The 12,839-nt window shown below is 40.6% G+C and overlaps 1 protein-coding gene across 1 annotated transcript in view; it reads right to left on the bottom strand.

Annotated features, from left to right (window-relative positions):
- The window catches only part of PLPP4 (phospholipid phosphatase 4), a 41,988-nt gene extending 30,158 nt beyond the window's left edge, over positions 1–11,830 (bottom strand). The window contains exon 1 of the mRNA XM_035137980.2: positions 11,493–11,830. Within this exon, the coding sequence (XP_034993871.1) occupies positions 11,493–11,574 (82 nt within the window). The 5' untranslated portion in view covers positions 11,575–11,830. The remainder of the gene's footprint in view (positions 1–11,492) is intronic.
- Between the last annotated feature and the right edge of the window lie 1,009 nt (positions 11,831–12,839).

Here is a 12,839-nt window from a genome sequence, read left to right as displayed (position 1 = left end):
AATGGCCCATATAGTCCAGCATCTTATTCTCATATTGGCCATCCACATGCTTGTGAGAAACCTGCAAACAGGATCCAAGCACAAGAACACTCTCTCCTTCTGCAGGTTCCAGCAACTGGTATTCAGAAGTATTGTCACCTGGGACTGTGGAGGTAGAATGTAGCTATTGTGGCTGGTAGCCACTAATAGCTTTATCCTCTATTACTTTGTCCAGTCCCAATTTAAAGCAATAAAAAAGCTACCTGAAGAATAGCAAAAACATCAGAAGGCTATAGTCTTGGGCAGAACACAATGAGACCAGTCTGCATTTTGTGAAACAGATAATATTAAGCAGAGAGAGAGAGAGAGAGAGAGAGAGAGAGAGACTGTTTCACAAACAGTTCATCCCGCTAAAGAACTCTGGGCAATTGCCCTTGTTTACTAATGTGATGCAACTTGCAGCCATTTCATAGGCTATAAGTTGCAACTGGCATAACACTATTGGAAAATTATATATATATATATATATATATATATATATATATATATATATATATATATATGATAAGAATAATATTGGAGAAAACTGGATATTGAAACCTGCTTAACCTAAATCATATATCCCAGTTTTACAGTGGCCCTTTAAAGTATGCTTCACGCAGAGTATATGCAGTCAGAAGTTGACCTGGCTAAGAAAACACCACCAAGAGTGTAGGGAATTATCTCCCTTATATGAAACCCCTTACTAGCTGCACACTTGTAAAAGTATGCAGATGAAAATACAAATGGTTGGGTTTCTTTAACTGAAAAACAAACTGACTCTAAAGAGACTTTAAACTAAAGATAAATGCTTTCTCTCTTAGCAATGTTATCTACCCACTTTCCAAACCTCCCACAAAACTCCCATTAAAACTACCCAAGAATTAACAGCAAACTAGCATTATAACTAAGCAATCATACTAAGATTCAACTAAGGAATCTCTTAAACTGAGAACAACTGAGAGAGTGATCTACTACGAGATGAATCAAACTGAAAGATCTAACTAAGAGATACAGAAGGCTTTCTGGCAGAGCCTTATATACAAGAAGCAGAGCCCACGCCTGTGAGCAATTAACAGAAACACTGGCATCTGTTTCTCTTAAACAGACAGTATTTACATTAGACCGGCTCTAAAGTAACTTGACTATTCAAAAAATCCAACAAACACATCCCTACATTTGGGAGTCTATGAGAAAAGGCTATAATTTCTATGCAAGAGGGAGCTGGACAGCAGCCTCAACCAATATATCTGTGTCCAATCAGTTACACACTGAAGTGCTCTTCTGCAGTCTGATCAAGGAAATATCCAACATGCTTCTTCTATATTTTAGATTTGTAATGTAGCGTATTGTTAGTGTGATCCTATGTCCTTGCACTCAATTTACTTTATTTTTTTTAAGCAATATTATACCACTTTCTATACCTTCCCTAGCTATGGCAGCTACCCTGAGATTCCTTCACTGGGTTTCTACTCATCGTTATTCAGGGACTTATGAGTGAGGGGTCATGCTAGCTGACGGCCTGCAGCTTTCAACACCCCCTCTGAATTCCTTGCTTACATATTAGGTATCTTCCAATTAGCTCACTGATTAAACTGCTGGGGTGGACACAGGCTTGTTAGATATGATACACACAGCTACTTCTCATGGGCATACCTTCCCCATCCCCACATAAGGACAGGAAGCCAAATCCTTGTCCTGTGCAATGGACCACATTGCACAGGACATACCTGTGGTGCTCCATCCCTGCAGGATGTACAGCCCCTGGACCATGCGGTACCTAAACTCCAGGTATACCAATTGTTTTCTGATGCTCAGTTGCCTGTATTGGCATGGGAGGAATCTTTGCATCTTCACATCTCAAATCTTCGCTCACTTGCCAATAAAATGGATGAACTGCACCTTATTAATCAGGAAAACTCAAGAAACTCCAATATGCTAAAGAGGAGACTTACAGGAAAGGAATTCCCAGCTAGGAATGTACTGACAAAGGAGATTAAAGTGGCAAAACGAACCTATGATTCAGAGTCAATTCTCAACAGGGAACTCGGCTACTCTTTGGAAGAATTTACAGAACATTACTGAATATAAGAGAACATCTTCTTCTGCTCCAGAGAGTCAAAAAATTGGCAAACGACCTGAATCAGTTTTATAGCAGGTTCGAAAGTCAAGCATTATCAACTAGTGCCATTCAGTTGGCGCCAGAGGCACCAACAACCACCTCAACCTCTTCTGAAGTCACGCCGCTGGTGATCTTGAAATAGTGTTCTGCACATTTTGTATAAAGTACTTTTACATTGCAATGTAGCCGAAACAAAATTCCAAGTACTGTATATTAGTACTTGGCCAAAAAAGTATTATTCTATTCTATTCTATTCTATTCTCATTTTAGCAGAATCCCAGGTGAGGAAATCCTATGTGACTCCAATCCTCTCACAGGAGTAGGTGGGGGTCAACAAACTTTATATTGGTTTTTAAATACACTAGCAAAGGTTTTCTAGTGGTTTCCGTTAATGCTTGCTGTTTTATCATTCGTGGCAATAAAAATATAAAATAATATAAAAGAGCATGCTTTTTGACCAGAGAGCATCAACAAAAACAGCACCCCTTATTAGCACATTAACTTTCAGTTTCATACTAGTACATTAGTACTAGTACACTAGTACATTAACTTTCAGTTTCATACTATTATGTGTATTAGTGAACCTGGAAAAGGGAAACAGCATTTCCTTTATAGGGCCATAATTCTTTCAAAAACAAATATCTACCTTAAAAAAACGGAAGTCAGAGTGCAGCCACTTCCACAAGCAAAGGACAGCATAATTACTGTTATAGAAGTAACAGCCAAATACACTGATTACATGCTTTATCTTACGGTTTCTCATAATGAAAGACTCTGATCTGCTGTAGTCAACAGTAATTGCCACAACTATTATTCAGTCAATAGAACACACATAATGGTTAGATTAAAATAAACAGAAAGATTTAGTGTAAAGGGCTAAAATGGAAGAAATAAACAATGGAAGAAATAAACAATGAGCAGAGATAATACCCCAAATAATTTCCTAATATTCAGATCTCAAGTGAGTGTTGTTGTTTTTAAGTCAATGAAGGCTTTTGTCTTCAAAAGCAATTGCACACTCTACCCAAAAGTCAACATATCACATCAATGAATCTTAACTAATTGAAATATGTCTAAGAAAATTAAACAATTTACAGGGGTAAGGGGAAGAAATTAAATCAGGCACCCCCAAACTCAGCCCTCCAGATGTTTTGGGACTACAACTCCCACCATCCCTAGCTAACAGGACCAGTGGTCAGGAATGATGGGAATTGTAGTCCCAGAACATCTGGAGGGCCGTGTTTGGGGATGCCTGAATTAAATGATCTCATCAAAGGCCACATAATTATTGGCAGCACTGCAGCATACACAGTAGTCCCTTTATTCATCGATATTAGGGTATATAAACATTTCTCACAATGTTGTTTTTCATTTACAAAGTAATTCAAAGTCTCCAAAAGTCAAGAGAAGTTCAACAGAGTGCCAACGTTTGCGCTGAAATTGTAACTGGGTGTTAAAAAACAGGGAATTCAGGAATTGTCTGGTAGAAAGGTAGGTACCTTTTTTCAGGACATGGGTGATGGACAGGAAATAGCTTAATGCACTCCACCCTGCCTGGATTGCAGAATCCCAGCTATATGGAAGAAACCCTGGTAAAGTATATACACTGTATGCAGAATGTTGAACCCAGGAGGGAAACACCCCCATATTTTTTTTAAAAAAAAATTGATTCATTGCAATGAAAAGCTAGACAGAAGGCACCAGAAAACCTCCAATTACTATAACCATTTTTAAACAGATGGAAGTTAATTAAAAACTCAGATAGTAACTTTGAAAAAGAGACTTGTCAGATCCTCATAATGTTAGAAAATTGGTATGCTAATTCAGCAGGAGACTGTGCATGTAATGCCCAGCAGATTGTTTCCCAACTTCTAATGGCAATACACATTCCTCCTAATCGTATTGGGGTGGGTTGCTGCTTTTCTGCCCTCCTTGTGATACAAGCATAGCTGCCAAGTTCTCCCTTTTTTAAAGGGAAATTCCCTTATGCTGAATAGGCTTCCTCGCGAGAAAAGGGAAAACTTGGCAGCTATGGATACAAGACTCGGTGGACTTTTGTTCTGATTTAGCAGGACTTTAATTACTTCCTTTTAAATTCAACAGCTGTGTGTGTGTGCGTGCATGCAATCTGGGAATCCCCCATATACCCCATGCATACTGCATGTTCACTAAAAAGTATTTGAGAAATGGTTTAATTTTTTATAACACAGTACACATAATTACAAAGGTATTTAGCTAGACCATTCATAACAAACTACACTTTAAAAGTTGAACATTAATAATTGTCCTAGAAGACATGCTCTTCAGAATACTTTCCACTTGTATTAATAACACTGAGCCTTGTACATAAGCAACTACGTTCAGACTTGCAGGCTAAAATAATCCAAGTGTTGATTTAGGTCACACTCAAGCCATTCATCTGCTCAGTTCAAGAATGAATGTAACTTCCCAACCCTCACAAGTAGCAGCTGGTGCCTGAAATCAAGTATTCACTGCAAGGGGTAGAAGGTATTCATAAATGATGCACTGAGAAATCATTCCTCAATTGCTCAAAAACAGAGGGCTATTTACAGTAACAAAGAGTGGAGCTATTTTTTAAAAGCACCTCCCAGATTTAATTTCCAACCTTTTATCACTGGACATCTGGTCAGCCTGGATTTGCTTTACTGCATGCAAATGATGGCCTTGGAAGAGTTTATTTCCCATGCACTCTCACTCTGAGACATTGTTTAAAGCCAAAAATTACACTTAACAAGAGACGCTTGTCCAGCGGAAATTCTCCAACAAATATTCAAAGAGTGACACATTATTAATTTGCTGATGAATTATCCTACAGGACTCAAGCCACATACCTCCCTTATGGAAGTATATTCTTGACTTGGCATGGATATTAGGACATTGATTACTTGAACCTGCCACAAGTCCAATCTGGAAGTACCATTTGATTATTCTGCTAGAGTACATTGAATGGTTGCCAACTTTTCTATCTTATTCAATTAAAACACATATACTGGTCTCTAGAGAGCACAGGTGAGTACCCCGTAGCCTAGGGGCTGTATGTGCTCCCCTAGTGCTTCCTGAAGCAACCACATCCATCTACCCATCAGAGCTCCTTCCTTTCCATTTTCCTCTTTCAAACCAGGGGGGGGGGAGGGGGAGAGAGAATACAAGTGCAGACCCAGGCAGCAAGAATAGCAGATAAAAAGACCAGTACCAGAAAAGTATCTATCAAAATGAATTTGGAATTTTAAAAAGTATTCAAATCCCATTTAAAAGCCTTCAAAAGAGAGGACATACAACACGATCTAGGAAGGGAATTCCATAGGTATTGGGCCATCACTGAAACCGAAGGGGAGAGAACAAAATATAGTAGCATTTCATGAGCTCCTTGGAGAAACGACAGGATAAAAAATCTAACAATAATAGATTTTGTTTTTACAAGATAATTAAGTCATAGGTACCTTTGGGATTAATCTGATAATGTTTGTGTCATTTAATTACTGATTGGCCCTGATGGAGAATGGTGCTCAAAAAGGATAGGGCAGTCATCGCTTTGCTAAATCCTTTTGCAAGTTTTTATGGCTTTCTTCTTTTGCAATATTCCTGGCTGCTTTGGGAATAGCTTTGGTTTGGATTTTTTCAGTGAACCAACTCTCAAATTCACCACCTGTCTGTCAATTTCTGCAAGTGAGCCAGACCAAAAGCTCTGCCTGTGACAAAACCCAACAGATAAAGCCATGGGCTTGTGTGGACCTTTCCCAAAGGCCAACAAGATCATGGATCTTGTGCTTCATTTTTATGGATGACATGGATTGATTTACTAAGGACTTTATGAGTACTCAGGCACCGCTCCGGTGGGAAGGTAAATGGCTTTTCCGTGCTCTGCTCTGGTTTCGCCAGAAGCGGCTTAGTCATGCTGGCTACATGACCCAGAAAAAACTGTCTGTGGACAAATGTCGGCTCCCTCAGCCAGTAAAGCGAGATGAGTGCCGCAACCCCAGAGTCGCGACTGGACTTAACTGTCAGGGGGTCCCCCTTTACCTTTACCTTTAAGGGAAACCAGTATTTTATATATAATCTTTATTGATTTCAAAAGAAGAAGGAAATTGTTTACATACAAATAAAAACATATAACTAGTATTACATTGTCTTATTTTCCCCTCCCACCCCCTCCCTCGTTTCCCTCCCTCCTCCCCACCCACCCCTACTTCTCAACCTGTTCTGAGCTTATCCCTGTTTTCCAAATATAAATTGCATACTGTAATTCATTACTATATACACTACAATAAATTTTCTATATATTCATCTACAACCTTTATCATGATAGTATCTTTAGATATCTGACATGAGATTTGGTCTTTCCACTTTATCTTTAATATACCGTGTTTCTCATATTATAAGACATGTCTTATATTAATTTTTTCCTCAAAAAAACACAACATGGCTTATTTTCAAGGGATGTCTTATTTTTTAATAAAGTGCACGCGGGCGCTGTTTGCCGGGCTTGTCAAGCCCAGCAAACAGCGCCCGCCGATCTTCGGTGACAGGCGGGGGTGGGGGGAGAGCGGAGAACGATCTCCGCTTTCCCCCCCACCCCGCCCGTCACACAGCACAGGGCCGAAGATCGGCGGGCGCTGTTTGCCGGGCTTGTCAAGCCCAGCAAGGAGCTCCCGCCGATCTTCGGTGACAGGTGGGGGTGGGGGGAGAGCGGAGAACGATCTCTGCTTTCCCCCCCACCCCCGCCTGTCACACAGCACAGGTCCGAAGATCGGCGGGCGCTGTTTGCCGGGCTTGTCAAGCCCAGCAAGGAGCGCCCGCCGATCTTCGGTGACAGGCGGGGGTGGGGGGAGAGCGGAGAACGATCTCCGCTTCCCCCCCACCCCCGCCTGTCACACAGCACAGGTCTGAAGATCGGCGGGCGCTGTTTCCCGGGCTTGTCAAGCCCGGCAAGGAGCGCCCGCCGATCTTCGGCTCTGTCCCCCGATGCGCTACGGCTCGGGGAAGCAGGCAGGGAGCTCCTGCTGGGTCCCGCGGCTTCGCCTCTCGCTCGGTCGGGGCTTTGCGATAGTGCTTATTTTCAGGGTATGTCTTATTTTTCACCAACCCTTTGAAATCCTGTCATGGCTTATTTTGGGGGGATGCCTTAAAATATGAGAAACACGGTACTTAATAAATGGTTTCCACATTTTGATGGCTTCTTCTGAATTTGTTCCTTTAATTTCTTCATATTTCATTGCCAAATTGTGATACTGAAATAATTTTTGTTGCCAATCCTCTTTGCTAGGGGGTTCTGGGGCTTTCCATTTTTTTTGCAACTAATAATCTAGCGGCAGCTACAGCATACATTTATCATTCGGCTTGATATCATCCGGTATCATTCCCAAAAGAAACATTTCAGGATTTTTCTTAAAGGAATATTTCAATATTTTCTTCAACTCCTTATATATCATATCCCAAACCCCCTGATTATGTTGCAGTTCCACCACATGTAAATAAATGATCCAATTTCCTTCTTACATCTCCAACATAAATTACTAACCCCTGGATATATTTTTGACAATTTGAGTGGCGTCAAAGGCCATCTCTTTTGCATCTTTGATATGTTCTCTTTCAAATCATAATTGGGGGTAAAATTCGAATCTTGTTTCCATAAATTTTCCCACATTTGTACTGAAATTGATTTTCCCAAATCTTGGCTCCATTTGATCATAAACTTTTTCATCATTTCTTCTTCCGTTTTCCATTTTAATATTATTTGATATAAGTTTTTTATATATTTATTCTTATTTACCAATAATATCTCCTCCAATTTAGATATTTCTTTTTCAAATCCAATTTTTTTATCGATTTGCAATCTTTGGTTAATTTGGAAATACTGTAACCAGGTGGTTAGATGGTCTTTTATTTCAGAATATTCTTTTAATTTTAAAATTAAGGGAAACCAGTATTATTAATATTAACCCCATTTGGAAGATAGGGGAGAAGAGACTGAGAAATAAGTGGCTTGTCAAAGATCACCCAATACCTCCATGGCTGTTCTGACATTTGAATAGGGGCAGACAAGGCTCATGTTCTTAATCACTATGTTCAGTCCTTTGCTCCTAAGAAACTGATAGGCAATCAACATCTCTGTAAACAAGCAGTATGTTTTGAAAGACTGAGAGCCTCTTTTTGTATTCCTCTGTTCTCTCATTTAATTTTGTTTTGCAGCCAGCTGAACAGACACCAGCATCTATAAAAAGACTGACAGAGCACAAAATAAGGCCTTTCTTCATGAACCACACACTTTTGTCAACTTTTGTTCATCAGTTATTTCAGGGGCGACTCAGCTAATTGTCTTCCTATACATCTGAGCAACATCCCGCCTTCTCCCAGCAAAAAAGGAGGTATATCAAGAGAAACACTCAGCAATACTTCCTGGAATAAGAATAATACAAGGACTCTCATTTGATGCCAAGAGCAAATTGTATGATTTGAAGCATGTTTTGATCCTACCACCCACTGATCTTTCATGATAAGAATATGTCATTGCTCATTGGATGTTGAGCTATCACACTTGCTTGTTAATAAAGTGGAAAGATAGCAGAGGTTTTGGGTTTTTTAGGTCTGGCAGATCTAGGATTAGATATACACAAGAGGATAGACTGCAGATTTATGTGAAAGCAAACCATTTATTAATTTCCCCCTCCGCCTTTAATACTGTATATGAGATTTGTTTTGTTTTGCTTTCAGTAGCCAAAAGCATGTCATAAAGACAGGCAGTGAGATACATTGCAACCCCTCCCTTCCATTGGAGTCCATGTGAGTGGAGGCCAGGACTTTCCATGTCAGGAAGAGTGAGCAAGTTTTGCAGGCACTATAATGCTGAACCCAAATGCAACTCCTTCTTCTTAACATGTGATCACATACTGAAATCAAAGAGGAGAACTCAAGGCCAACTTTGAAGTGAAAATCTGTCCCCTGGCTCTTCCTCCTCCCCTGCAACTATATCCAGAATCACAATCCATTTATTTACAAGGGAGGAAAAGCCTAGAAGGCATTTTCTTGGGCTTCAATGGTAATGGATTTCTAATCTCACTACATGACTCTTCCCTTTTGCTGAGATTTTCATTGGATTCCTTCTTCTGGCGTTATGCAGCTTTCTCACTTCAGCTGTTAAATATTTGAAAGAACAGGAGAAGGTAATGCATGATCTGGCTCTAGGACCAAGGTGGGAAATATTATGCAATACGGTATGTCAAACATGCCAACACAATCCTTGCTGAACACCGTCAAGAAAACAGAACCTCACATAGCAAGAATTTGATATTATGAACTAAGATCATCTGCTTTCAACTGATCTTCTTTACTCATAGCGTGTGACATGTTAGCTTCATCTGCAATTTCCTTCACATGTTCAGACAAACCTGGGCTGTGCGTGTGGTGTATTTAATCATAGGAGACTGCTTTTAATTCTCCTTTCAAAGGACTCATCATGCATTAATCATGGCAACTGCCATTCTTTTCTGAGAGAGCCAGCTACATTTTTTTTAAAAAAATACTACTGTAAAAAACTGAAAAGCAGCAAAAAAAGGGGGTTGTTTTGTTGTTGTTTTGAAATAGTTCCAGATGCAACAGGTGCTGGTGAAAGTTTGTTGAACTAATTTTGAATGGTGTTTACAACAAATGGGGAACCATTTTCAATCTGAGGGCCGCATTCCCTCACTGACAGATTTAAGGGTGTCACATTCCAATAGCGGACAGGGCCAAAGTAGACTATTTTTTCCCCATAGCAGGCTATGTTTCAACTATGCAGAAACCAGAAGCTTCTGCACATGTACATCTCTCTCTATCCTCCATCCAGGCAAGCAAGAGGCATTATTAAGAGTGCAAGAGCACCTTCCAGTCAGGGGGAAAGCATTTGAGAAGAGTGTGGAGCAGGCAAGTGGGAAATGTGGCCTGAGGAGGGGGAAGGCCTGGGAAGAATCATGAATGAATGATAAAGAGATTTAGCAGGCCACATTCAGCATCCAGGCCTGAGGTTCCCTATGACAACATAACATATATTAGGAGAATGCCATTCTGTTGAATTAACTGGCTACAAATAAGACCAACCCTCTCGCTTCCATCTCCCCCCTGGCTCTCATTTGTTTCACAAATTCACAGACTTACCCCCTCTTTTCCTGCTTCAGCATTAATCCATCTCTGGAGGGCCCAGACATGCCCTAGTGAAAACCATTAGGGAGCTACTGGTTTTTTCCGAAGTCAACTTTGCACATGCATGGTCAGTAACTGACAACTGCTTCTTCAAGAGATCCTATATATTTTGGAAAGGGGCGTCTCAGATCAAACTCCATCAAAAGCATGCATATAATTCTACAGCCACTTCTCTAACAACACTGCTAATCTTTCGGCAATTTTCGCAAAGCAGATTACTTATTCATTCAAATGCAATGCACTTGAGTGGCTGCCACTCTCCGTGAATGCCTGACAGCTCTGCGTGCACAATGACAGTGTTCTTTTTGCATTCTTCTGTACATAATTTGCTGGGTATGTGTTATTGGTGCATCTACCTCCAGTAGTTTATAATGTAAGTTTCTTTCTTCCTTTAAAAAGACAACAACACAATAACAGGATCCCAACAGAAATGACAAGTGCTGAACAAAAGACTGCCAAGAGAGATGACAATCACAAAGGCTGCACTTGCTCCAACACGTTCTTTAGTTCCTCATTTAAATTTATACAGTTACTTATCTTGTAAACCAAGCCTGAACAACTTGTGGTGCAACATACTGAATGCAGCTCACCAGCCATGTATGATGGTCTATCAAGGTTCGAAAAAACTCATGCCCTTCCAAAAATCAGGGACTGGTGAAGGGGCTGGCAGGCTATTCTCAGGATCACCTGGTAGAGAAGGGCAGAGCTGTGAGCCTGGCCTCCCAAGGAGAGGTTTTGCTGCTGTGTACTAGGATAGCGAGCGGGTGGAGTAGCATAGTAGCAAGGTTGGGGCAGTTCAGGAGCTCCCCGCCAGCATGCCCAAACTTCTCTCACTTCGCTGCCACCCTTCACCATCCCAGTATGCAGTACTGATGCCTTTGCCAGAAGGTCTGTTCGATGGTGATGCCCCTTCCTGCCAGCCTGTCCTGGCCACCGTACATGACTACATTTGTTTTTTCAGTTCACATATTGTACAGGCTTTCTGTAGTTCCAACACTCTGAAGAACATTTGCTAGTCCTTTAAACAAATGCCATTTCTTTTTAACTTGCAGCCCTGGACATTCCTTCCATCTCAAATCACTCTTGAACCCTCAGGAGGAATAAAGGCAAAAAAAGAGGTGAGTAAAAATGTGGAGCTACTTTGTGATGAACTTACAGGAAGAATGGATACTTGGAAAGCTTTTCCTGCCTTCGGAGACCACATCTGGATCACCTGTGCAGTCCATGTTAGACTTCATGTCTCCATCTGGAAAGCAGCGGTAAAAGAAATCGGGACGAGGTCTGCAAGGAACATTGTGGACATTTGAAATGAAAGAGCAGCCATTAGTAAAACCTCAAAGTGATAATTACATTAAACTGACTGTTTACATTGAGGGAGTTCATTTCCTCCTGTTTCCTGTTGAGCAAGGGTGCTTCAGGAGATCAATTTACTTGGTGATTTTAATCTACAGTGCTCTGGCCATGAAAGTTGTTAGGAATTCTAACAGCCTACTACATAGTGTTGATAAAGAAATAGATGAGCCTCAGAGAACAGAGCAGTTTCTTTAGAAATCTAACTGGATATTTCAGTTTTAATGTACATTTACTATATATATCAGGGAAGGGGAACCTGTGGTCCTCCAGAATGTAGGATTTATCTAGCCTCATATAGCCAACAAACTTAACTCTAATTAATGCACGAAGGGGTTAAGACCATAGAGTAAGCTGCCAGGCTTTGCTAGGTCACACCTTCTCACCTTGGGAGGAAGAGTTACTAAACACTTTGTTCTCTTTCTTTCCATCATGTGAACCCTACCAGTAAGGAAGTCTAAACTAGATCATCCAAGCTTAGACAGTGTGGCTTAAGCAAACCATCTTTGTGTTTTTATACAAATGATTTAGAAGCATTTACCACTTTTGGAACCTAAGTAAAGCTGCCTGTCTTTTCTTGCTGCTGTATGGAGTAGCACCTGAATCTGACCTTTGAAGAGTTTGTAAGTAAACCATTTTTAACTTACCAAATGGTCTCTATCTATGCTAAGGGAAGTGGAGAACTTTGAAAGCAATTTAGAATGGGATATGTTAAAGGTCTTATATTTCCACCCTTTATTTTGTTGTATATTTTGTTATTTTAAACCTTTGTTGGGGCTCTCTCACTAGAGAGTACTTGCCCCAAACCTGGATCTAGGCATCCAGGGAATTCACCTTTTATTCTCTCATATCCATTTTCCCTTTTATCAAACGAACACAGACACTGCACTGCTGGACTTCAACTTTCATTACCCTCATCCAGCATGACCAGCGGTCAGGAATGAGGAAGCTGTAGACCAACATCATCTCTGTGGGCCTCAGTTTCTTCATCTCTGAAAAGTCCAGAACTGTGTGTGAGGGGGAAATGGAGAAAATTGTGGTATGGGCCTATATGTCATGCAGAAAGCACAACTAAAGTATTTCTTTTAAGGCTGACAGAGATTTCAGCTGATGAAACAAAGCCAAAAGAGAGAGTGAGACTGGTGTGAACCTA

The sequence above is a fragment of the Zootoca vivipara genome, chromosome 5, assembly GCF_963506605.1.
Source record: "Zootoca vivipara chromosome 5, rZooViv1.1, whole genome shotgun sequence".
Lineage (NCBI taxonomy): Eukaryota > Metazoa > Chordata > Lepidosauria > Squamata > Lacertidae > Zootoca > Zootoca vivipara.
Note: the sequence above shows the minus strand (reverse complement) of the source record. Positions and strands in the feature narration are given on the sequence as shown.